At 54.1% G+C, this 19,757-nt stretch overlaps 8 protein-coding genes across 8 annotated transcripts; 5 read left to right on the top strand and 3 right to left on the bottom strand.

The window, feature by feature from the left end:
- The first annotated feature begins 527 nt into the window (after window positions 1-527).
- On the top strand, window positions 528-1,193 carry BBK36DRAFT_1136711 (hypothetical protein). Its single transcript, XM_024893076.1, has one exon. It carries the CDS (start codon window positions 816-818, stop codon window positions 987-989), a length of 174 nt encoding a protein of 57 aa, XP_024745086.1. The 5' UTR covers window positions 528-815; the 3' UTR covers window positions 990-1,193.
- Window positions 1,194-1,693: 500 nt separating this feature from the next.
- Window positions 1,694-2,339, bottom strand: BBK36DRAFT_1190257 (hypothetical protein; the record flags this gene model as incomplete). The annotated part of the gene is made up of 2 exons (XM_024896661.1): window positions 1,694-2,001; window positions 2,066-2,339. The coding sequence occupies 2 exons, from the start codon at window positions 2,337-2,339 to the stop codon at window positions 1,694-1,696; spliced, it is 582 nt and encodes a 193-aa protein (XP_024745085.1).
- A 737-nt stretch (window positions 2,340-3,076) lies between these two features.
- Window positions 3,077-4,084, top strand: BBK36DRAFT_1145373 (GTP-binding protein; the record flags this gene model as incomplete). The annotated part of the gene is made up of 1 exon (XM_024893750.1): window positions 3,077-4,084. The coding sequence occupies one exon, from the start codon at window positions 3,077-3,079 to the stop codon at window positions 4,082-4,084; it is 1,008 nt and encodes a 335-aa protein (XP_024745084.1).
- Window positions 4,085-4,449: 365 nt separating this feature from the next.
- Window positions 4,450-6,300, bottom strand: BBK36DRAFT_1173141 (hypothetical protein; the record flags this gene model as incomplete). The annotated part of the gene is made up of 4 exons (XM_024895836.1): window positions 4,450-5,021; window positions 5,095-5,330; window positions 5,394-5,684; window positions 5,750-6,300. 4 exons carry the CDS (start codon window positions 6,298-6,300, stop codon window positions 4,450-4,452), a joined length of 1,650 nt encoding a protein of 549 aa, XP_024745083.1.
- A 597-nt stretch (window positions 6,301-6,897) lies between these two features.
- On the top strand, window positions 6,898-11,091 carry BBK36DRAFT_1190233 (hypothetical protein; the record flags this gene model as incomplete). The annotated part of the gene is made up of 3 exons (XM_024896660.1): window positions 6,898-6,945; window positions 7,107-9,872; window positions 10,221-11,091. 3 exons carry the CDS (start codon window positions 6,898-6,900, stop codon window positions 11,061-11,063), a joined length of 3,657 nt encoding a protein of 1,218 aa, XP_024745082.1. The 3' UTR covers window positions 11,064-11,091.
- Window positions 11,092-11,639: 548 nt separating this feature from the next.
- On the top strand, window positions 11,640-14,185 carry BBK36DRAFT_68866 (glycoside hydrolase family 13 protein; the record flags this gene model as incomplete). The annotated part of the gene is made up of 8 exons (XM_024898526.1): window positions 11,640-11,685; window positions 11,745-11,869; window positions 11,963-12,062; window positions 12,124-12,236; window positions 12,293-12,984; window positions 13,045-13,380; window positions 13,444-14,074; window positions 14,153-14,185. The coding sequence occupies 8 exons, from the start codon at window positions 11,640-11,642 to the stop codon at window positions 14,183-14,185; spliced, it is 2,076 nt and encodes a 691-aa protein (XP_024745081.1).
- Window positions 14,186-14,722: 537 nt separating this feature from the next.
- On the top strand, window positions 14,723-16,050 carry BBK36DRAFT_1190230 (NAD(P)-binding protein; the record flags this gene model as incomplete). The annotated part of the gene is made up of 2 exons (XM_024896659.1): window positions 14,723-14,901; window positions 14,979-16,050. The coding sequence occupies 2 exons, from the start codon at window positions 14,723-14,725 to the stop codon at window positions 16,048-16,050; spliced, it is 1,251 nt and encodes a 416-aa protein (XP_024745080.1).
- Window positions 16,051-16,572: 522 nt separating this feature from the next.
- BBK36DRAFT_1130961 (phosphatidylinositol 3-kinase) lies at window positions 16,573-19,501 on the bottom strand (the record flags this gene model as incomplete). The annotated part of the gene is made up of 4 exons (XM_024891896.1): window positions 16,573-19,045; window positions 19,116-19,204; window positions 19,238-19,364; window positions 19,425-19,501. 4 exons carry the CDS (start codon window positions 19,499-19,501, stop codon window positions 16,573-16,575), a joined length of 2,766 nt encoding a protein of 921 aa, XP_024745079.1.
- Window positions 19,502-19,757: the final 256 nt, after the last annotated feature.

The following is a 19,757-nucleotide window of genomic DNA, read 5'->3' as shown; positions in this document are numbered from 1 at the left end:
GCGCTCGTAGTGCTGCAGGACCGCGCGGCGGCGACCTGGATGGGCCCGAGACTGGCTCGTGTGCAGTAGAGCGCTGTGTGTCCTTTACAGCAGACGAAGGCGTCGTGGCAGCGGCAGCGGCATGTGTTGGAGAGCCCTCTAATGTAAGGGGTGAGCGAGTCTTTGCAGACTGAGACTGCGACTGGGAATCCGCCCGCTCTGAAGCAGGCCGAGATGGAATGATGGTTGTTGGACCGATGTCGCGTGGTGGCGACTGTCGCTTGAAGGGTTGGAACCTGTCATCTCGTCGGTTTGGCGACCTGGAGCGTGGCCGGTAAGCGGCACCCCTTGCAGCAAGAGGCGTCGTCTTGCCGGGTGGGGGGCTTCTCTCGCGGCGGCGATCTCGGGAAAACGGAGAGCGAGACCGTCTGTAGAGACTTTGAGCTGGTTTGGTTTGTAGGCAAGCTTCATTAGCCAGCACATACCTCTCGTCCCGCCTTTCAGTGTCGCGTTCCCAGTCTCTAACCCGGGCTCTTTCGTTTCTCTCACGATCCCAGTCCCGCTCACGCTCACGGTCCAAGTCTCGCGGCCTGTCGCGCTCCCAGTCCCGCCGCGGCGACCTTGGCCGCTCATATCTGTTGTCTCTGGGCGGCGACTCTCGTCGAAGCGGGCTCCGGCGAGGCAATGGGGATCGCCTGATGGGGGATCGACTTCTCTCGCGTCTGCGGGGGCTTTCGCGGTCTCTGGATCGCTCGCGTCGGTATCGATCGCCGATGCTGCGGGAACGCCTTCGCGGGGGATATCTTCCAGGCACGTAGCTATCAGATCCTGGGATGATGGGGCTCCGAGGGCGAGGACTTCTAGTCCGCGGCGGGCTTCTGGCTCTGTCTCTAACGGGGCTTCTCGGCCTTCTAGGCGATCGCTCTCGCGGTGTCGGCCTCCACGATTCCCCAGCACCGTATCTCACCACCTCGCCGTCGTCGTACCTGCGATGGTCAGCCATGTCCTAAACACGAAGCCGTGCAAGCAGAGCAGCAGAATTATCCGGCCTTCAGGGATGATGATCCCGCCGCATTTCTGCCTTGACTGATACAACCACGCGCGATCGGATAACAAAGGCACCAGGCAGTTGCAGTTCAGAGGCGGAAAGCAGATAAATCGATCGTGTGCAAGAATGTTGCTTTCTTACCTTCGACTCCGACCATCTCGCTCGCGGTCCATAATGATATGCCGCGTCGACGACCAACGAAGCAAAACTTATTCGATATGGCAACAGGATTTTGTTTGCTTACAATACGGGCGAAATCCGGAGCGGACGTTTGCTTCATCGGTCAGTAAAAAGCGACCGGAGGATATAAAATCCGGCTACTGGGATGACTGAGAAGGAAGCAAGATTAAGTGGCTGTTGATAAACCCACACCAGCCAGATCCGCCTAAACTGGTTTCATAGTTAGTTCGGCAGCAATTGATTGCGACTGGTACCTGATGTGGCAGAGGTAGATAGCGGATAAGGTAGGTACTGACGGAGTAACGGGCGGGTGGTGAATACAGTATTAAATTCTAAGTAAATAAGACCTAGGCAATATTCCTCCGATAGAACAGACCTCAAATCCTGAAAATTATATAGCTTTCCATTCTCTCTTCTTTCAACAGCCCGAGGATCAGGCAATTGTTGCATAGTGTATTTCTTTTGCGGGGGTTATATGAGGTATCATTATTTGATGTGATCGAATAAGTCGGATCCAAAACTGCTGCTTTCGCTCTCGAGGTGTACTAGGTTGGGAATCTTGGGAGGTGGTTTAGCAGGCGTCGACTTCGACGCTGTTGGTACGTTTGTTTGCTCGAGGCTCAAGAGACTCGACCGTCTCCTTGACTGCGTGTCTCCCGATCTCAGACGCTTGAACCAGCCGCTCGCCCGCTTCGTTTTCTCAGAGTCCGCGGCGCTGGCAGCGCTGGCGGCGCCTCGGCTGGCCGGACGATATACGTTGGCGACGCTACGCGCACTCTCTTGGATGATGCTGTCTGTGGATTTTTGTCGTTAGAAGCGCAGAAAAAAAGAAGAAAAACAGCCAATGGCGGACGCTACCCTGGTGACCGGACGCGGCAGGACTGGGCGGCGCGTTGTCGGCGAGGCTTCGCGGGCCAGCCTTGTTCTCGTGCGTCGACGACGTTGGCTCCTTGGCCCCAATGCTCGCGTTGCTGCCGTCGGACGTCTTGGACGGTGTGTATGTCGGCTCGATCGGAGACTCCGGCGGTGGAGGGATGTCGGTGCCGTCGGTAATGCTGCCGAAATCCAGCTTCAGAGCGGGCAGCAGCTCGAAGCGCGCGCCGGCCGCGCTCTTCTTCTGCTGCGAAGACATGGTGTTGTCGCGGCTATTCAGTCTTCTGGTGGCGATGGGAAATCGAGGCCCGAGACCTGCCAGTCGATAGATGATGCTCCGTGCAGATCATCGCTGACGAGGAACAGAAGCAACCCTGGCAGTCGAGGTCCCGGAGAATGACCCCCTATATCCTGGAGTACCTACTCTGAAGCTAGTCTGTACCTCGTACTCGCAGCAACGAGCAAACGGGCTACTGGTAGGTCAAATCTCCCCCAACGGCGATAGTAACGCGGCCCGTTTAAAAAGGTAATACAAAAGCGATTCGGCTAGCAATTTCTAGCATTTAGTCTCTAGACTATGTCAAAGAATCAGATAGAATACTATGAGAATACTGATTTTTTCCTCTTGAGATATTATTGTTCTTATTAAGCTATTAATATCAAAATATATAAATATATATTTATGATATAGGTATATTTTTATAGAAAAATTAAAGACAATAATATAAAATTGAGCTTTAAGCGACATATATGAAGCATTTCATAAATCACAAAAAAAGGTCGGCAATTGATAAGCTATTCATAATACTTTGACACATGGCAGGCCTGGCAAGGCATCCTCGGCTACTCTACTCCGTAGTAGTATGCAACTTGAAGTGTCTCCGCAATGCGACGTGAGCTCCGCAATGTCATACGTCAAACTAACAGAACTTTTTCTCCCCCAGGCCAATTGCGTCCGCAGATCATGAGCGAAACGCACAGCAGTCGGTCCTCGGAATGGCACAGTTTGTCCCCCGCCGTTCATTTGCCGTGCCTTCGTCGATTCCAAAGTCCTACTTCCTGGGCCACCACCAGGCGGCTGTCAGCAAACTAAAGACGGTCCTCTCGAGGATCTCGCTCGTCATCGAGTGCCGCGACTTTCGACTGCCTCTGTCAACCCACAACCCTCTCCTCGAAAAGGCGGTCGCCGGCCGCCCGAAACTCATCGTCTACACGAAGCATGATCTCGGCGGCGATAGTCCCGGGGCTCGGCAGTTTTTGCAGAAGTTGCACGGCCGTGGCGCCTTGTTCTGGGACAAGAACCATGCCGCGTCCACAGCTTCTCTCCTCAAACGGCTGAAGGAGACGGCCCAAGAGGTGGACTCAATCACAGGCCTGTGTGCTCTGATAGTGGGCATGCCTAACGTCGGTAAGAGTACATTGCTAAACGCCCTCAGAAGCACCGGGACGACGGGGAGGACAAACAAGGTAGCCAAGACGGGTGACCAAGCAGGCGTAACCCGCAAGATCGGAACAAGCGTTCGCGTGGTCGAGCCGGAAGAGAGAGGCGGGGTCGGCGCCGGTGTCTACGTGCTCGACTCACCAGGAGTCTTTGTTCCGTACGTTGAAGACGGCGAGACCATGATGAAGATATCCCTTGTGCAGGGCATCAAGAAGGGACTCATCCCAGACGAGATCTTGGCCGATTACCTGCTCTATAAGATGAATCTCTGGGATCCCCAACTCTACCATCGATACTGCGATCCCACAAACGATATAGAGGAGTTCCTGGCCGCTGTGGCCAAGCGGGATGGCAAGCTGAAGGCTGGTGGCGTCCCGGACATGGGAGAATCGGCGTCCAGAGTGCTGTCCGAGTGGCGGAAAGGTAAACTGGGCAGATATGTGTTGGATGACCTCTCCGACGACGCCCTTCGCCGCCATGAGATGATCGCAACAAACCCTCCGCTCAGTCTGAATCAGGGGAAGAAGGCATGGAAAGAGCAACGGAAAGAGGACAACGCATAAAACAACACAGGTCTAGACACTCCAGACTTTCTACACTAAAGGAGGGTCACAGCTCAGCGCTTGTGTCAGCCGACATGATCGTTGCGAAGGAAGCCTTGACCGCATGGATTATATCATGGCGAAGATGCATCAGATTGATCCTGAGCAGTATATCTAGCAGTAACACCATTCCCTTCCGTCATGAAGCCTCTGGAGGCTCGAGATCTTGAACGCCTGAACAAATTCCCTCAAGCCAAATCAAGCCAAACCGAACGCCTCTCTGGCAAACCAATATAAAACAATAGCACGCAGCTCGGGTATTCTATAGAAGAAAATAGACACATGCAGACTCTTAAGCGGCGAGCATGGGGGGACCATGCCCAGCATCACGCGTATTGGTTCTGCCACTTGACCATATCTCGTGTAAGAACGTCCATCATCTCGATGCAGCTTAGGTCCTTGAAGTCCCTGGACATGGGTGTGTCGGCTGGGGACGCAGTAGCGTCGTGTGAGTCAAGATCCGTTGAGTTGTTGCTGCGATCCAACGTCGCTTCAGCCGCCAGATCGACCTGCGTTCTGGAGATGAAGTCCATTATAGCGGCTACCCGCCGCTTCATATCCAGCATGCTCATCCTACCAGCAATCCCTAGTTTGGCTTTCGAGCTGCTCTTGTGATCGCTGGTATTCTTCGCGTGTGAAGATGAAGCAGCGTTGTTGTCTCTGGATACGGATCGTGCGGGCGAATGTTCCATGTCCGTATTCCGATCCTTTGTGTATTGATTCTTCCCTTTGCCCTTTCTGTGATTGCTTCGCGAGCTCCGTTTGTGAGCGTTTGCGGTAGACGAGTTGGACGCAGGAGGGGTTCCAGGAACAGGGGATGGTTGCGGTGCAGGCTCCGCGAGAGTTGTCGGTTCTGCACTCTTCGTGGCGGGGGCCTTCGAGGACGGAGGGTTTATTTCTTCTGATACATCGGAATCTGGGTTTGTCAGTGCCTGGTACAACGCGCCTCGCCGTTGCAGAGAACAACCCACCTTCAGTACGCCGCCTATCGGCCCGCCCCTTCCGCTTGTTCGCGTTCTCTTGTCGCAGGCGATCCTTCTCCTCCTTGTCCGATTTCTCGGTGCCTTTATAGACGCGCGGCCGTTTCAGTCCGCTGCGGCCATTGCTCTCGTCATCCGTGTTTTCGCGACTGGCCGTGTCTATGGGTTTTGGCGGCGGCGAAGGGCTTTGAGAATTTGTGCGTTGCCTCTTGACAGTAACGTTGTTTCTGGAAAGCGACGTTAGCCAAGGTCCAACATGTTCAAGCGTGGTCGGAGAGGGAATCACGAACTCTTCGCTATTGCTGCGGCCCCGTTTTGTGCGCCTGGTGATGCTCTCCGCTCCGTCCTGGGCAACTTCTTCTTTGCTCGCTTCAATGGCCCGTCGTAATTGTTCATCGTCATAAGCTGCGTCGCGACTATTCATGGTAGATCGCCGTTTCGATATTTGCGAGGTCGACTGAGACCGAACCGATTTGGAACTGCCCAGCCTCGGCGACCGAGCACCATCTTTTGCTATGGACGTAGCCCGAGACGCAGTCCTCGCGGGCCGACTCAGAGGTAGATATTTGGAGTATTTTTGCCTGAAGAAAAGCGAGGCCCCGTCAGCAGCTGTGCAGGGCTGACTTGGCGGAAAAGCTTGACTCACCCGTTATTTGCTATGTGGATTTTGTGAAGGTCTTTCCGACACTGTTCGCAGAAATATTCTTCGGGTGAGCTCTCCGCGCTGAAGATGCCGACACATGCTCCATGCTGCCACACTTTGCAGATATCGCACTGCACGAAAAACCCAGTAACATCTTCACTCAGTTCAATTGAAGCGAGGAACTGGGCGTCGGATCCGTCCACGGGCGGACGGCCGGGATAATCTTCGCAGCCACAGATGCACCGGACCGCCTCGTCCTCCTCCTCCTGCAGAGAATCCGGATCGTTGGACATGTCTAGGGCTTCGCCCCGCAAGCCCTTGTATTGCTCTTCGTCGTGGCCGCGCTTTCGCCTGCGGCCAAGCAGTGTATCGTCAATGTCGTCGAGCGGATCTGACGACACGGATGCGCTGGGCGTGGACTTGCCCGACTGGGGTCGATTGAGGGATCTGGTATGGCGCTCGAGACGGGTGAAGTTGGTGGTCGAAAGAGACTGTTGAGAGTGAGAAGCCAATGTGCGAGCTCTGGAGGACCGTCGTGGCGAGGGTGGTGCCATTGAATACTGCAAGCACCAAGAGGAGAGGAGGAACGAGAGGAGGCTATGCGCGGTGCGGACGGAAAAACGAAGGGCAAAACAAGTGCGGTCAAATGTCTAGCATCCAAGGCAAGGCAGTCGGCGGACGGGGCGTCTGGGTAGTAAGAATCAGTAGTGGAGGGTCCGGGAGGGAAAAGCAGTCGCACATAATCATCAGCAGCAGAGCAGAGGGCAGCAGAGCAGAGGGCAGAGAGCAAAGAGGGCCATTTTGAAGAAAGTCTGGCAGCCAAGGTGAGAGCCGAGTTTGGCAATGCAGCCGGCGGGCTGGAAGCGGCTTAGCGCGCAGCTACCTGCTCGGTGCTAGCAAATTAGGTGCGCTATTCGGTACCTTAGCGCTTGGCCCAATGGCGCCGCCGACTCCACACCTCTTTCGCGTTGGATGATGTATTGCGTACGTTTTCCTGGTCAGCATCTCAGCAGCAGCTTATGCAGAATATCTTTAAAAAATCATTCTTTTCCGCCCTTTTTTCTGTCGTGATTCACTTCTCGGGTCGTTCGCTTCGAGCTACATGGTCTGGCAGCTGTGCGTGAGTGCAAGCTGTGGAGGCGCCGTCCACGATGGCCACCATATTTAAGATGTCGCGACGACGCGCTCACTCGGTTCAGGTAAGCGTTTGGAGATCGATCGCAAGCTGCGCCTACATCATTGCTTTGGGCAATCAGGCATTGATTTGGGCACAAGTCATCAAGGCCCCAGCTCCCCTTGGACCCTGAGCAAGACGGCATGTCTGCGATAGTGTTGGACAGACAGCTAAATCTTCTTTCAGCCTCTGACGAAGGAAACCGCCGATCCTACTGCCGCCACGGCCGCCGCATCCGCCTTCATGCGCGGCAACCCGACAGCCCAGCCTTCATTGTCTTCGGCAGCCGCAGCCGCCGCCTTGCGAGCGCAGCCAACTTCGCCGACCAACGTTGCGGAAGTCTCGTCGAAGAGAGTGCAGCGACGGGCCTCGTCATTGTCCACCCCTGCCGGTCGCGATCGAGGCAAGGGTAAGCCACAGAGGAGCCCCAGCGTGAGCTCCATGAGCGAACGAACGTTTCGGTCCCCGTCGCCCGGCGGTCGCACACCTCTTGGGAGGCAGGACGTGCCCCCAGTTCCCAGCATCTCCGCCACCAGAACCGCTGCGAGCCCTCTACGAACGCAAAACTTCCAAACGGCAAGCCAGAAATCAGCAGCCCATCAGCAACAAGGTGCCTGGTTTGGGCCCGCTACCCAGCATGCGTATCAAGACAAGAGGACGGAACCGGCGTCCAAGGTGACGCCGGAGTTGCCAGAATCTCGCTCTGGAAGTGTCAATTCCTCTATCAACTTTTCCTACCCCCGACCACGAATCACCTCGTACGACTCGAACACGACGTCCGAGCCTGATCTTGTCTATGACCCCAATTCAAGAAGAATGGTGCCAAGGGCATCACTTGTGCAAGCGAGCCATCAAAGCGATGACGCTGCTGTCACAACGATAGAGAAGGCGAAAGGAACAAAGCCCGTCAGACAGCGCCACATACCGCAAGAATCAGCCGATGAAGCGAGACCAAAGATGCCCGATGGCTTCCAGCCGGAGCCGTCGTCAACAAATACTGGCCAGCGCCATACCCCTGATGTGTCATCAGGGAGGAAGAGTCCTACTGCTTCCTCAAGTTTCAGCGCTCCAATGCCGGCATTTGTTACCGAAACACTACCCGAGGAAAAGGGGCCTGGGATCGAAAACCCCTCGGATTGGCACAACCAGAACGCTCCTCTTAACGGACCTCCAGGAGCTTTGGCAAAGTCACATTCGAAACCGGGTTCACCGGAGTGGGACAATGCCAAGGTCGAACCGCCCTTTTCATATGCTGGATCCGGGTCATCAGAGACGTCCGTGCGATCAGCTCATTTTGCATCGTCAACTGACCACTTAGTCGTCAAGCATGAACCTCCTCCACGTTCTCTTTCGCCTAGAAAGTCTGCTTTGAAATCTGCCGTTTCTGGTAAAGGGATCCATAATGAGATCTTGGAGTCGTCGATCCATGGCACTTCTCATGCCAACAGAGAGGATCTCACACCATCCCATAGGAAAGGCGCAAGGGTAAGCTGGGATGACAACGGTACAGTTGTTGTTGCTGAGCCTGGCACGTCCGAAGAAGCGGGCTCTGCAGCGGTGCACAACCATCAATCGAGGCAGAACACACAGAGTGCCTTTGAAGGGCTGAGAGGGAGCAAGGCGTCCCTACTGCAACAAGATGAGCTCATGTCTCCACGGCCAGCACTTCCATTGTTTGGAAGTATACGCGATAAGAAGGGCAAGGAGCCCGAGGAGCGGCAGCTTGTTCGTCCGCGCGAGCGATCGCTTTCCCCCCAGTCACAGCAAGCGTCTAGTTCCCTTGCAGCATCTTTCATCAACAAAAACGATATCCCAGCACCAGTCGACAGCGACTCGGTTAAACAGATGCATCATAGTCGAGGGCAGGCATCAAGGAACGCAGCCAACATCTCCAAGTTCCGGGAGCCATTGCCTGCTATCATTGCATCTACCGAGAGCCTTGGGCAGGAGAGTGAAGATTTGCTTAGTTCGGAGGATGAGCTTTTTGAAGACGTTCCGACTGGCGGTGAACAGTCCCGGAACCACAAATCGTTGAAAGCTCTGTCGGCGGATTCGAAACCGCTTTCCGATTCGTCTCCCAGCGACGTTTCGAAGGAGGTCTCGAACACTGTTAATGGTTCCTTAGGGGGCTCGGGTACAGATGCGTATCCCTTGGTCACAGATCAAGACGTTGCGCCTGTGGCTGAAACAAGTCCGCTTCCAGGAAGCTTTCCCCTTGACGACGATGTTTCCGGAGACCGTATTGACACCACAGGCAAGTCTCCTACGCCTGGAATAGCACAAACTTCAGGGCGTGAGGCTGGCAACCAAGATCATACAGAGCAGGGGGAGGATGAGTCAGATATGGATAGCATCTACAGCGACGCATACGAGGACCTTTCCGAAGCTGGAGATGACGGCTTCATGTCGCTTGATGCTGCACTGGCCAGTCCCCCAGTGGCAAATACGGGCGGCAACGATTCAAGCCTCAGTCCAAGCCATATTACGAAGCCACCGGATGGTGCCATTGGTGCTCCTTTCCAATCACCCGATGACTGGGAAAGAACCAAAGCCTACTGGAAGAGCCTTAGCTCCGAAGAGAGGCGTCGACTCGAAATTGAGGCCCTTATGGAGGCTGACGATGATGCTATACGAGAGCGTCCACCAGCAAAGGACACCAAGTCCCTGGGAGACATTTCAGAGTACCCTCTGACTTCGGCGCAGAGAAGCCAACTTCGCCAATTCCAGCGAGAACAGTTGTCGAGAGCTGACCCAGCATCGCTCGGAGGAACAAAGCAAGCGTCAGCAGCCCCAAAAGCGCCTGCCACAAGCTTTACCGGCTCAAGACAAGGTATTCCAGCCGATGGTCATCGAACTCAGGCAAAGAATGGCACAATGGAGATGAAAAATGGGCAGCAGCCACTGAAACAGACTGATTTTGCCGTGACAGATGCCCAGAGAGGACATGGGTCCGTACAGCAACCAACTACTGCGGCACGCAATGGCATGGCGATGGGGCGCAAGCTGCAGAAACTCTCACAGCCGAAACGGTCTGTGAGCATCGACCAAAGGCATTTAGATGACGAGGCTCGAGGCTCAGTCACTCGGCCTAGATCCTTGGCCGATCTTCGCCAGAGGCATCAGGAGGAACATCCAACTCATAGCCCGATCACTGAGACAGCGACGACCACGATCGCCAGGTCCACACTGAGGCGTCGGGGATCCGACTCCAGTGAGAGCAGTTTCGTACGCAGCAGATCCGTTGGCAGTCCTCGTCGTGGGTTCAGGATGTCTATGAGAAGCAACTCGTTCGACTCCAAGGCATCGTTGCCTGGTCCGGCAGGTAGAAAGCGATTGACACTACGTTCGTTGTCTCCTACCACGTCACATACGAAGCGTTCCTCGATCACGTCAGCTGCTCCCTCGCGGGCGCCGTTTGAGCGCCAAAACCATCGGTCAGTCCGTCACAGCTCAGTTGAGCCATATATTAGCCGGTTCTCCTCGAGGAAAGGCGCGGATTCGGCGTATGGTGATCAAATTTCAGACTCTAGCGATGACGACTTCATGCACACAACTCCGCTGACGGACGGCTCGATCATTGGCGACGAACACGAGCCGGCTCGTTCGAGGTTAATGCATTCTATCCTTCACAAATACGGACGGAACACGCCCCCTGACCTCAGCTCTGGTGCCCACGCTGGCTTCCCGTCAAGACACGACCGATTCGACGACGAGGGCAGCGCACATTTGCCTCTTGATCAGCTGTCTGACCAAGGAAGCAAAGGACGTGCAGCGAGCGCTTCGTCTCGCCGACAGGGGCTCATCTCCACGCTCCGGCGCAGGAAGACGAATGACGCCGGCAGCGGTCATAATGTCATATTGCAGCATCACGAAGAAGACACGCGCGCAGCAGGCTGGCCTCTGCAGAACACGAACGGCGAGGCTCGCGAAGCTTCGATGACGTCACCGGCAGGCGACGCTGGAAGGCGATCCGCAGCCAACGGCGCCCTCGTCGCGGACGACCTGACGTCAGAACCCCGCCAACCGCATGAGCTCCCGCAGTACGGCGGCGGCTCAGACGCGAACCACGCTAATCCTGTATCACAAGAACCTAAGCGAAAGAAATTCAACAGCCTGAGGAAAATGTTTAAGATTAATAACTAGGAATAGGCAATTAGAGATATCCCGTAATGAATAAAGCTTTAATATGTGCAATTTCCACTGCTCGCAAGGTTGCTGTGGACGTGGACTGCTGTGTTTCATGGGAAGGGCCTAGTACGCAATGGTTCGAGCGGTTCACTTTACCCCATATTGCCCAACCGCAACTCCAGTTATTATTACCTGACTGCTTGCTCGCTGCCAACTATCTTGGGTAGTAGGCTAGTGCCCAGTTTCTGGGTACCTTGCTGCTTGCTGCCTTATTTGCTTACGGTCTCCTCCGCTGCTAAAGCTCTTGCATACTTCTTCGGTACCTCCAAGCTGAAGCTTCAAGCTCGCGAGACGCACGTACTGAGCGATTGCTGCAACCTTCCTATCTACCGCATCTACATTCTCATTTGCCAACAATTACCGCAGTTGCGCATTTAATTTGCAACGAGACTCGAGAGCATCCGCCACTTCAACGCGCCATATACTTATATATCTCTCATCGCTGCCCGCCGAAGCTTCGCCGTCCAAGCAACTCGACTCCAAGCTCTCATCGCAGCTACCCCGCCTCCCACGCTCGAGCACTTCTGCACCATGGCAGCTTCTCAGGACGAGCAGAAAATCCCCCAGGATGGCACAGGTTCGAGATTGCAATCAATCGATTTTCTATAGCATCATTGCCCCTAACACAAGCTGTAGGCGTCATCCAGCTGGATCCCTGGCTGGGCCCGTTCAGCGACGCCCTGAGGCGACGGTACTCTAAAGCTCAGGAATGGATCAAGCGTATAAACGACACTGAAGGCGGCTTTGAGAAGTTTTCCAAGGTACGGGGAGTCGATCTCTCTCTTAGAGCATGCTTCTTGCTTTTCCGTGCACATCCTCAATTGTACCTATTTGCTGACCATTGACACTTACAGGGCACTGACATCTTCGGCTTCAACGTGGACGAGAAGAACAATGTCACCTATCGCGAGTGGGCGCCCAATGCCGAACAGGCATATCTTGTTGGAGATTTCAGTGAGTCTTACACCCCAGGCTTGCCTTGAGTCCAACGCTTTTAATTGACACCAAAGCACAGACGGTTGGAACTATGAGTCGCATCCAATGAAGAAGAACGCATACGGGGTGTTTGAGATTGTGGTCCCAGCCAAGGATGGCAAGAAGGCGATTCCTCACAACTCCAAAGTCAAGGTATATCAATAAACACTCAGTCGCCAAGACAGAAACATGTGTACTGATCTCCACAGATATCACTCGTTCTTCCTGGGGGCGGCAGAGTCGATCGCCTTCCAGCCTGGATCAAATACGTAACACAAGACCTGTCTGTCTCCCCGGCGTACGATGCTCGCTTCTGGAGCCCAGAGCCGTCAGAGAAGTACGCTTTCAAGCATCCACGACCACAGAAGCCGCAGAGCATTCGCATATACGAAGCTCACGTCGGCATCTCGTCACCAGAGCAGCGCGTCGCCACGTACGACGAGTTTACAGACAACGTGCTCCCCAGAATCAAGGACCTTGGCTACAATGCTATTCAACTAATGGCCATCATGGAACATGCCTACTATGCTAGCTTTGGATATCAAGTGAACAGTTTCTTCGCCGCCAGCAGCCGCTACGGAACCCCCGAGGGGTTGAAGAGGCTCGTCGATACCGCCCACAAGATGGGAATTGTCGTGCTCCTGGACGTGGTACACAGTCATGCGTCAAAGAACGTACTCGACGGCCTCAACCAGTTCGACGGGACCGACCACCAATACTTCCACAGCGGAGGTAAGGGCAATCACGACCTTTGGGATAGCAGACTCTTCAACTACGGCCACCATGAGGTCATGCGATTCCTCCTGAGCAACCTGCGGTTCTGGATGGACGAGTACCACTTTGATGGCTTCCGCTTTGATGGTGTCACCAGCATGCTCTACAAGCACCATGGTATTGGAACGTATGTCGATTGACCCTTCGTCCCCATTTTGAAATTCCATCTCCGGCTAACCGATCATAGTGGCTTTTCTGGTGGATATCACGAATATTTCGGATTTGACGTCGATGAAGAAGCGGTCGCCTATCTGATGGTTGCCAACGAAATGTTGCACAAGCTCTACCCCGAGTGTGTCACTGTCGCGGAAGACGTGTCGGGTATGCCAGCGCTGTGCCTCCCGCTATCCCTTGGCGGCATCGGATTCGACTACCGGCTTGCCATGGCCATTCCCGACATGTGGATCAAGATCCTCAAGGAGAAGAAGGATGAGGATTGGGATCTTGCCAACATTTGCTTCACCTTGACCAACAGACGCCACGGCGAGAAGACCATTGCATACTGCGAGAGTCACGATCAAGCGTACGTACTCCACCGTGACGATCACGATATGGCTGATTGTGGCTAACTGATTACTGGCTTTAGACTTGTCGGAGACAAGACGCTGATGATGCACCTATGTGATGCCGAATTGTACACCAACATGTCGACGTTGTCGCCGCTGACACCAGTGATTGACCGTGGAATGGCGCTGCACAAGATGATCCGGCTGCTCACCCACGCGCTGGGCGGAGAGGGATACCTCAACTTTGAGGGCAACGAATTCGGCCATCCCGAGTGGCTGGACTTCCCTCGGGCCGGAAACAACAACTCTTTCTGGTATGCCCGTCGGCAGTTCAACCTCACAGAAGACCCTCTGCTTCGATACAAGTTCCTGAACGACTTTGACAAGATGATGAACCACTGCGAGGCCAAATATGGCTGGCTGTCCTCGCCCCAGGCTTACATCTCCTTGAAGCACGAAGGCGATAAGGTGATTGTGTTCGAGAGAGCGGGACTTGTGTTCGTTTTCAACTTCCACACAGACCGAAGCTTCAGCGACTACCGCATCGGCATTGAAGTGCCGGGGACCTATAAGATTGTCCTTAACAGTGACTCGGACAAGGTCGGAGGCCATAACAGGGTGGACGAGGAGACTCGTTTCTTCACAACCCCCATGGAGTGGAACGGAAGGAAGAACTGGACGCATATCTATATTCCTTGCCGAACCGCATTGGTATGTTCTCCCCACGAATCTCCTCCTCCAGGCTGCGGCTTTTTAGCAAAAGAAAGGGGCTAACTGAATTGTGAATAGGTATTGGCGCGGGAGAGTGCGGCAACTGAGTGATGTGCGAGCGAGCAGTGATGTACAGGCCTATGTAGGTTCTAGGTAGCTGTCATTTCGATCATGTTACAACGAGCGATGCCAATAAAAGTTGAGGCCATTTAAATGTATGGCGAAGTTCCTTGCACTCTCTACTGAATCTTTGTGCGCATATAAAGTGATGTGATGGTTAAGCCGGCCTTCGCCGAGGGTGAGATACCGTTAGTTGCTTTGCACACGTCCATCTCCCACGCCAGTCAGCTTCCACTTGTCAAGTTGTTTGTCCGCACTACGCAAGGCGAGCGAAGAAATAGTGATGGCTTGCTTGTCATATGAAATAGCACGTTGTTATCTCGACTCTGGAGATTGTCACTCGAAGACATGATCAGCACCTTCGTTGATTGTGGGGATGGAGGGGCAGTTACTCCGAACTAAGCGTCCAGCTATACATAGCTATGATGCAGTTGAGCTCAGGAAATGGCTTCCATTCTCCTCCCAACCCCTTCTATGGCTCCAGCACCTGTCATGGCCATCGATATCTGACAATTGTACCTGATAACGATGCTGTGCCGTTCTCACCGCAGTCTACACGCTCTGCCGTGCCCGAGGCGCGTCTTAGGAGCGCAAATCCGCAGTCCTCTATCGCAACAAGCTGTTCGGCATAAGTCGGGGCCGTACGGCTACACCCAGGCCAAGGCTCTTGTCTTCTCCGAGCATGGAGAGCCGTCCGAGGTGCTAAAGTGAGCATCGCCCTCCTTGTGGTGGGACGCGAAAGGGGTGCTTCCTTGTCTTTGAAGCTGACAGACGACTGGTCAAGGCTACACACACATTCTATCTCGCCCTCGCTCCCCAAGCGATCCGTCTTGCTGCGGGCTCTCGCCGCTCCCATCAATCCCGCCGACATCAACACGATCCAGGGGACCTACGGCTCCAAGCCGAGCTTCACGTCCCTCATTGGCACGTCCAGCCCGTCCGCGATCCCCGGAAATGAAGGCGTCTTCGAGGTCGTTGCAACGGGCGACCCGTCGTCATTGCCCGTTCGCAAGGGAGATTGGGTCATACCGGCCGTTGCCCAGTTCGGCACATGGAGGACACACGCCGTGGCCGATGTCGACGACGTCCTGAAGATCAACAAGGAGGGACTGCAGGCGACTCAGGCGGCGACCATCTCCGTCAACCCCAGCACGGCGTATCGCATCCTGAGGGCGTACGGCCCCAGCGCCGGAATCAGCTCCGGGCTCGGAATGCGGCCGCTGGAGGTGGGCAGTGGCGAGTGGTTCATCCAGAATGGGGCGAACTCGGGAGTCGGGAGGGCTGCCATACAGCTCGGGAGGCTCTGGGGGCTGCGGAGCATCAACGTGATTCGGGAGCGAGAGTCGGCTGAAGAGACCGAATCTTTGAAAGCAGAGCTGACCGGGCTTGGTGCCGACGTAGTCGTCACAGAGAAGCAGTTCCTGTCGCGGGAGTGGAGGGACCAGTTGGCGGAAATCACAAACAAGGGCCGCGACCACATTGGGCTCGGCCTCAACTGCGTCGGCGGCAAGTCTGCCACGGCCATTGCTCGCTCGCTCAGCGAGAGCGGCACGATGGTGTCGTATGGCGGCATGGCCAAGCAGCCAATCGCCCTTCCCGTCGGCTTGCTCATATTCAAGGACATCCGCGTCGTTGGATTCTGGCTTTCGCGGTGGAATCAGCAGGATGCCGCTGGGCGCAAGCACATGATTGACTACATCGTGGACCTCATCCGAGAAGGCAAACTCAAGGATGCGCCTCTGCGTGAATTGGCGTGGAACTGGGAGACTGATGCTTCTACCCTGGCACGAGAGGTGCAGGAGGGACTTCAGGGGTTCAAGGGGGGTAAGGGCATATTCGTGTTTGGCGATACCTGAACTTCCCATTTGAAAGAGCAATTGTGGAGGGCAGAGACTCTTGGTCGAGTTTGAGGTACGTTCAAGACGGGACCTTGCCTAGTGTTATGGCAGCCGTATCGTCTCCGCCATTTATCGAGCCAAAGCAGCTTGTATATAATGATGAGATAGGGAGGAGGAGAACCAACCTCATGTGGCCATCAGCACGAAGGAGACATGGCCTGGCAGGAGGTCCCTACGTATACTCAGGATACCGTAAGGGATCACGCCAAGTTCATATGGGAGGAATCGTGATATTTTGCGTCTCGGGATTTTCACATGGTCATTGGCCACCACTCCGAGACTTCATTCAAGGACAGCTGTAATTTGACATGTAAAGGTTGATTCAGGCATTGAGTTACTAGAGCACGCCGCGGTCGTCGTGGCAGATGAAGACATGGTGATACTTTCTGCATCAGTCACAAGACGAGCGATGCGGACGCCATGATGCTTTACAGTGGACTTTGAGTACGCTCTCTATTACTGTTCTCATATCCACCTAGCCTAAGCCCTAAGAGCCTGCGCCCACTCGTGCAGTTTGTCAATAACAACAGGCGCAAACGCCGTTAGAGTATCTTCGATGATCCTCTCAAAGTAAAGAATCGCTTCCTCTTCTCCCATCTCAAGATGGAACCTCTCCCTCACCTTTAACACAGCCTTGTCCGGCTCGAGCCTGATATCTGGAATATTGGCGTGAACCATGAGACTGAACAAGTTGAGAATGAGGTTTGACGATTTCCGCAGCGCAGTGTAAGCCAAGAAGCAATACTGCTTGAATTGACGGTAGTGCTCCGATTGCACTCCGCCCATACAGTCCACCATTTCTTTGGAAAGCTTCATAACGGGCGCGAATGGCTTGGGGTCGCGGCCAAGGATATAACCGAAATCAGCATGAAAGAAATGTCCATCTGGAGCCAGTAAGAGATTGTCAAGATGCCGGTCGCCAACTCCAAGGATGTAGGTGATAACGCAATATCCCGCGCATGATTTGACATAGGTATCCAGTGCCTCTTGGCGAACACCGAGAGGCTGTCGGTCGTCCGGGTTGTGGTGCTTAAGGTAGGCCAGCGCTGGGTTATTCTTGTACTTGCTCACAATACTTGACAGGCTTTGCGACTGGACGAACTGAGACGCACCCGCCGTCGTGCTCGTTGCCAGGATCTTATAGGGGGACAGCTTTAGGTCCAGATTTTCCTTCTGGAGGAGTTCGTCCATCAGGGTAATGATCTGGATGACTAGTTGATCTTGTCTTAGGTCGTCGCCGAGTTTGAATATTATCGGATATTGGCTGCCCGTTGTAGTCTTGAATGTGCACTTGATTGGATTCAGTGACGACTTGAACACCGTCACTTGATCCGGTATTACACTAGTAACCTTGACAGAGGGATCAAGGGGCATCGCCAGTGGTGGATCGATGTTGAGGAGCTCGTTCTTTGGATCTCCGAGGAATGCCTTGACTCTATCCGTTTTCTTGGCGATTGGTTCGCTTGATAACTTGATGTCGTTTGCAATTCTCGACAGTATAGCAAGTAGCTCCGCCTGCCTGAGGAGCGTCTTCCGGGATTCGTTGCCATCCGGCTGCTTGACGAGTTCCGTCATGAACTCGTACGCGACTTTGCGATATATTTCGCGATTCCGTTCATCCTGCTCCGGACTATAGTCGTCGCATTCAACCATGAGATACCAATGAAAATAGTTGCCTAGCATGAAGTTCGCCGCCGCACGCTGGATGAGGAATTGCGCCAGTGGTGAGTTTTGTATGTTTTCCACGCCGGAGTCAGCAGACATGTGCTCATACTTCAGAGCCTGTACGAGCTGAAGCAAGTAAAGAAGCAACTCATTGTCGTCGGCCTTTCGTAACCGGTCGACGGCATACGACCGAACAGTTGGATTATCAAATGATGGACCCAGCATTCCAAGGGCATCATCCACGTCAATCTCCGTCCAACGGCCAAGAACCTGGACGGCTTGTTTCATCTCGTTTTGATCGTTCCAGTTGACAGACTTGACGAACTTGGCCAAACCTCTCTTGTCTTTGGTCAGGTGATATCTGAACTTCCAGACGAGATCTGCCTCTTCTGGAGTAAGGATATGTGTTGGTGGGTACGACATGATGACGTTCAACTCATCGCGGACCTTTGCGTTAGGTTTGAGGTCCCGATCGAGGATACCATGTCGATGGGAACTTCGGAAGAGGCGCCTGTGCTTCGCTTCGGCGGGGTTGTCTCTCTGCCCTACCTCAGGATCATAAATCATCACAAGCCGTGAACCAAACTCCGCCGAGCTTTCGCCAATTGCCTTAATTCCAGGGCCAAATTGAACCTCGGGTCGCCTCTGCGCTGCGATTTGCGAGGCCGAAAGCGGTTGAAGAGATGATATCGGAGGAGGGTCGTATTCGTGGTCGGCGAAGACAACAGGAAAGTCGAAACGCGGTAATTCCACGTTGAGCACGCATACGTATGGGTCCAGTGTGTCTCCGCGAGAATGGTTCAGAATGCCACTTGCCCTGCTATCGTCGTTGCCGTCCGCGGTGGCTTCTTGCTGGCGCATCTTGGTTGACATCTTGGCGGCATGTAACCCCTTCTTTTCAAATCCCCTAAAAACCATCTGGTCAAGCCAATCTACTCGGGGTATCTCGCCCATCTCGTGCTTCTTGAATAAGCTCTCCATCCTTTCCAGTTCTTCTGTGTAGTTGGCCAGCTGAGGCGCCCCCTTCCCGTTGATCCTGACAACCGCCGGCGTTGTCGTGTCATCGGTCCCATCCGCGTGCTTGTACTTGTGAATATAACACTTTTGACGACCTCTGATAACCTGGTTATCATCGCCAAACAAGGCGAGAGTGGTGCCTCCGAACGGCGTCGCATGGCAGACATCGTTCGGGCCTTCGGCTGGTGAAAGATCCCATATCGTGATGGCCAAGCGGGAGTTGGCTGGGATCGACTTGTATTGAATAGGAAGCCGTAACCATTCATTCCACCTGAAGGATTAGAAAACCAAGTTAACCTATGCGATTTGCCAGATCTATTCACGATGAGATGCTACTATACCTTCTCTCTTGACGAGGGGACTTATATGACGTCTGAATGGGCACAGTTAGGGCCTTCGAGCCCGCCCATACTTGAATCGTGACATAGAGCTCGGAGGAAGAACTATGTACTCATCATTAAACCGCGATCATCTCTAGCGTCGCCTGTTGATTCGCATCATACCTCGTGTTTGAGCCAATATGGCGAACTTGAGGCTTATCGAGGAGCGTCGAATACTTGGTGGGGGGTACGTCTCCGTCAATTCCTATTCTGCAAGGCAGGGCGATTAATGACGGCACATTGAGCGTGAGCTTCGAAGACTTGACTGACATTCGGATGCTGACAGGGCTTTCAATATCTCGAGACGCTGCGAAGGAAAACGGATCTATACGGCCATAATCGGCCATGGTTGTCTCATGCCTGTCGTCGTCTGCAGTGACATTCCGGGTGATGTCAAACAAGTGCGAGTCCTTGGTACGAGCAGTCGTCGTTCACATGCACTAATGCAAGCTGCTAGTACAGTCATCCTATGCATGTTATAACGATGTGGGTCGTCAATCCCGGCTGTATCGCTATATCGTATGATTATGTGGGGTATATCCTGATACTAAGTCCTGATAAGCATGTATCCAGACTGTTAGTGCGCGTCCCTTGATCACATGT

The sequence above is a fragment of the Trichoderma citrinoviride genome, assembly GCF_003025115.1.
Source record: "Trichoderma citrinoviride strain TUCIM 6016 unplaced genomic scaffold BBK36scaffold_22, whole genome shotgun sequence".
Lineage (NCBI taxonomy): Eukaryota > Fungi > Ascomycota > Sordariomycetes > Hypocreales > Hypocreaceae > Trichoderma > Trichoderma citrinoviride.
This window is presented reverse-complemented; position numbering and strand designations above follow the sequence as displayed.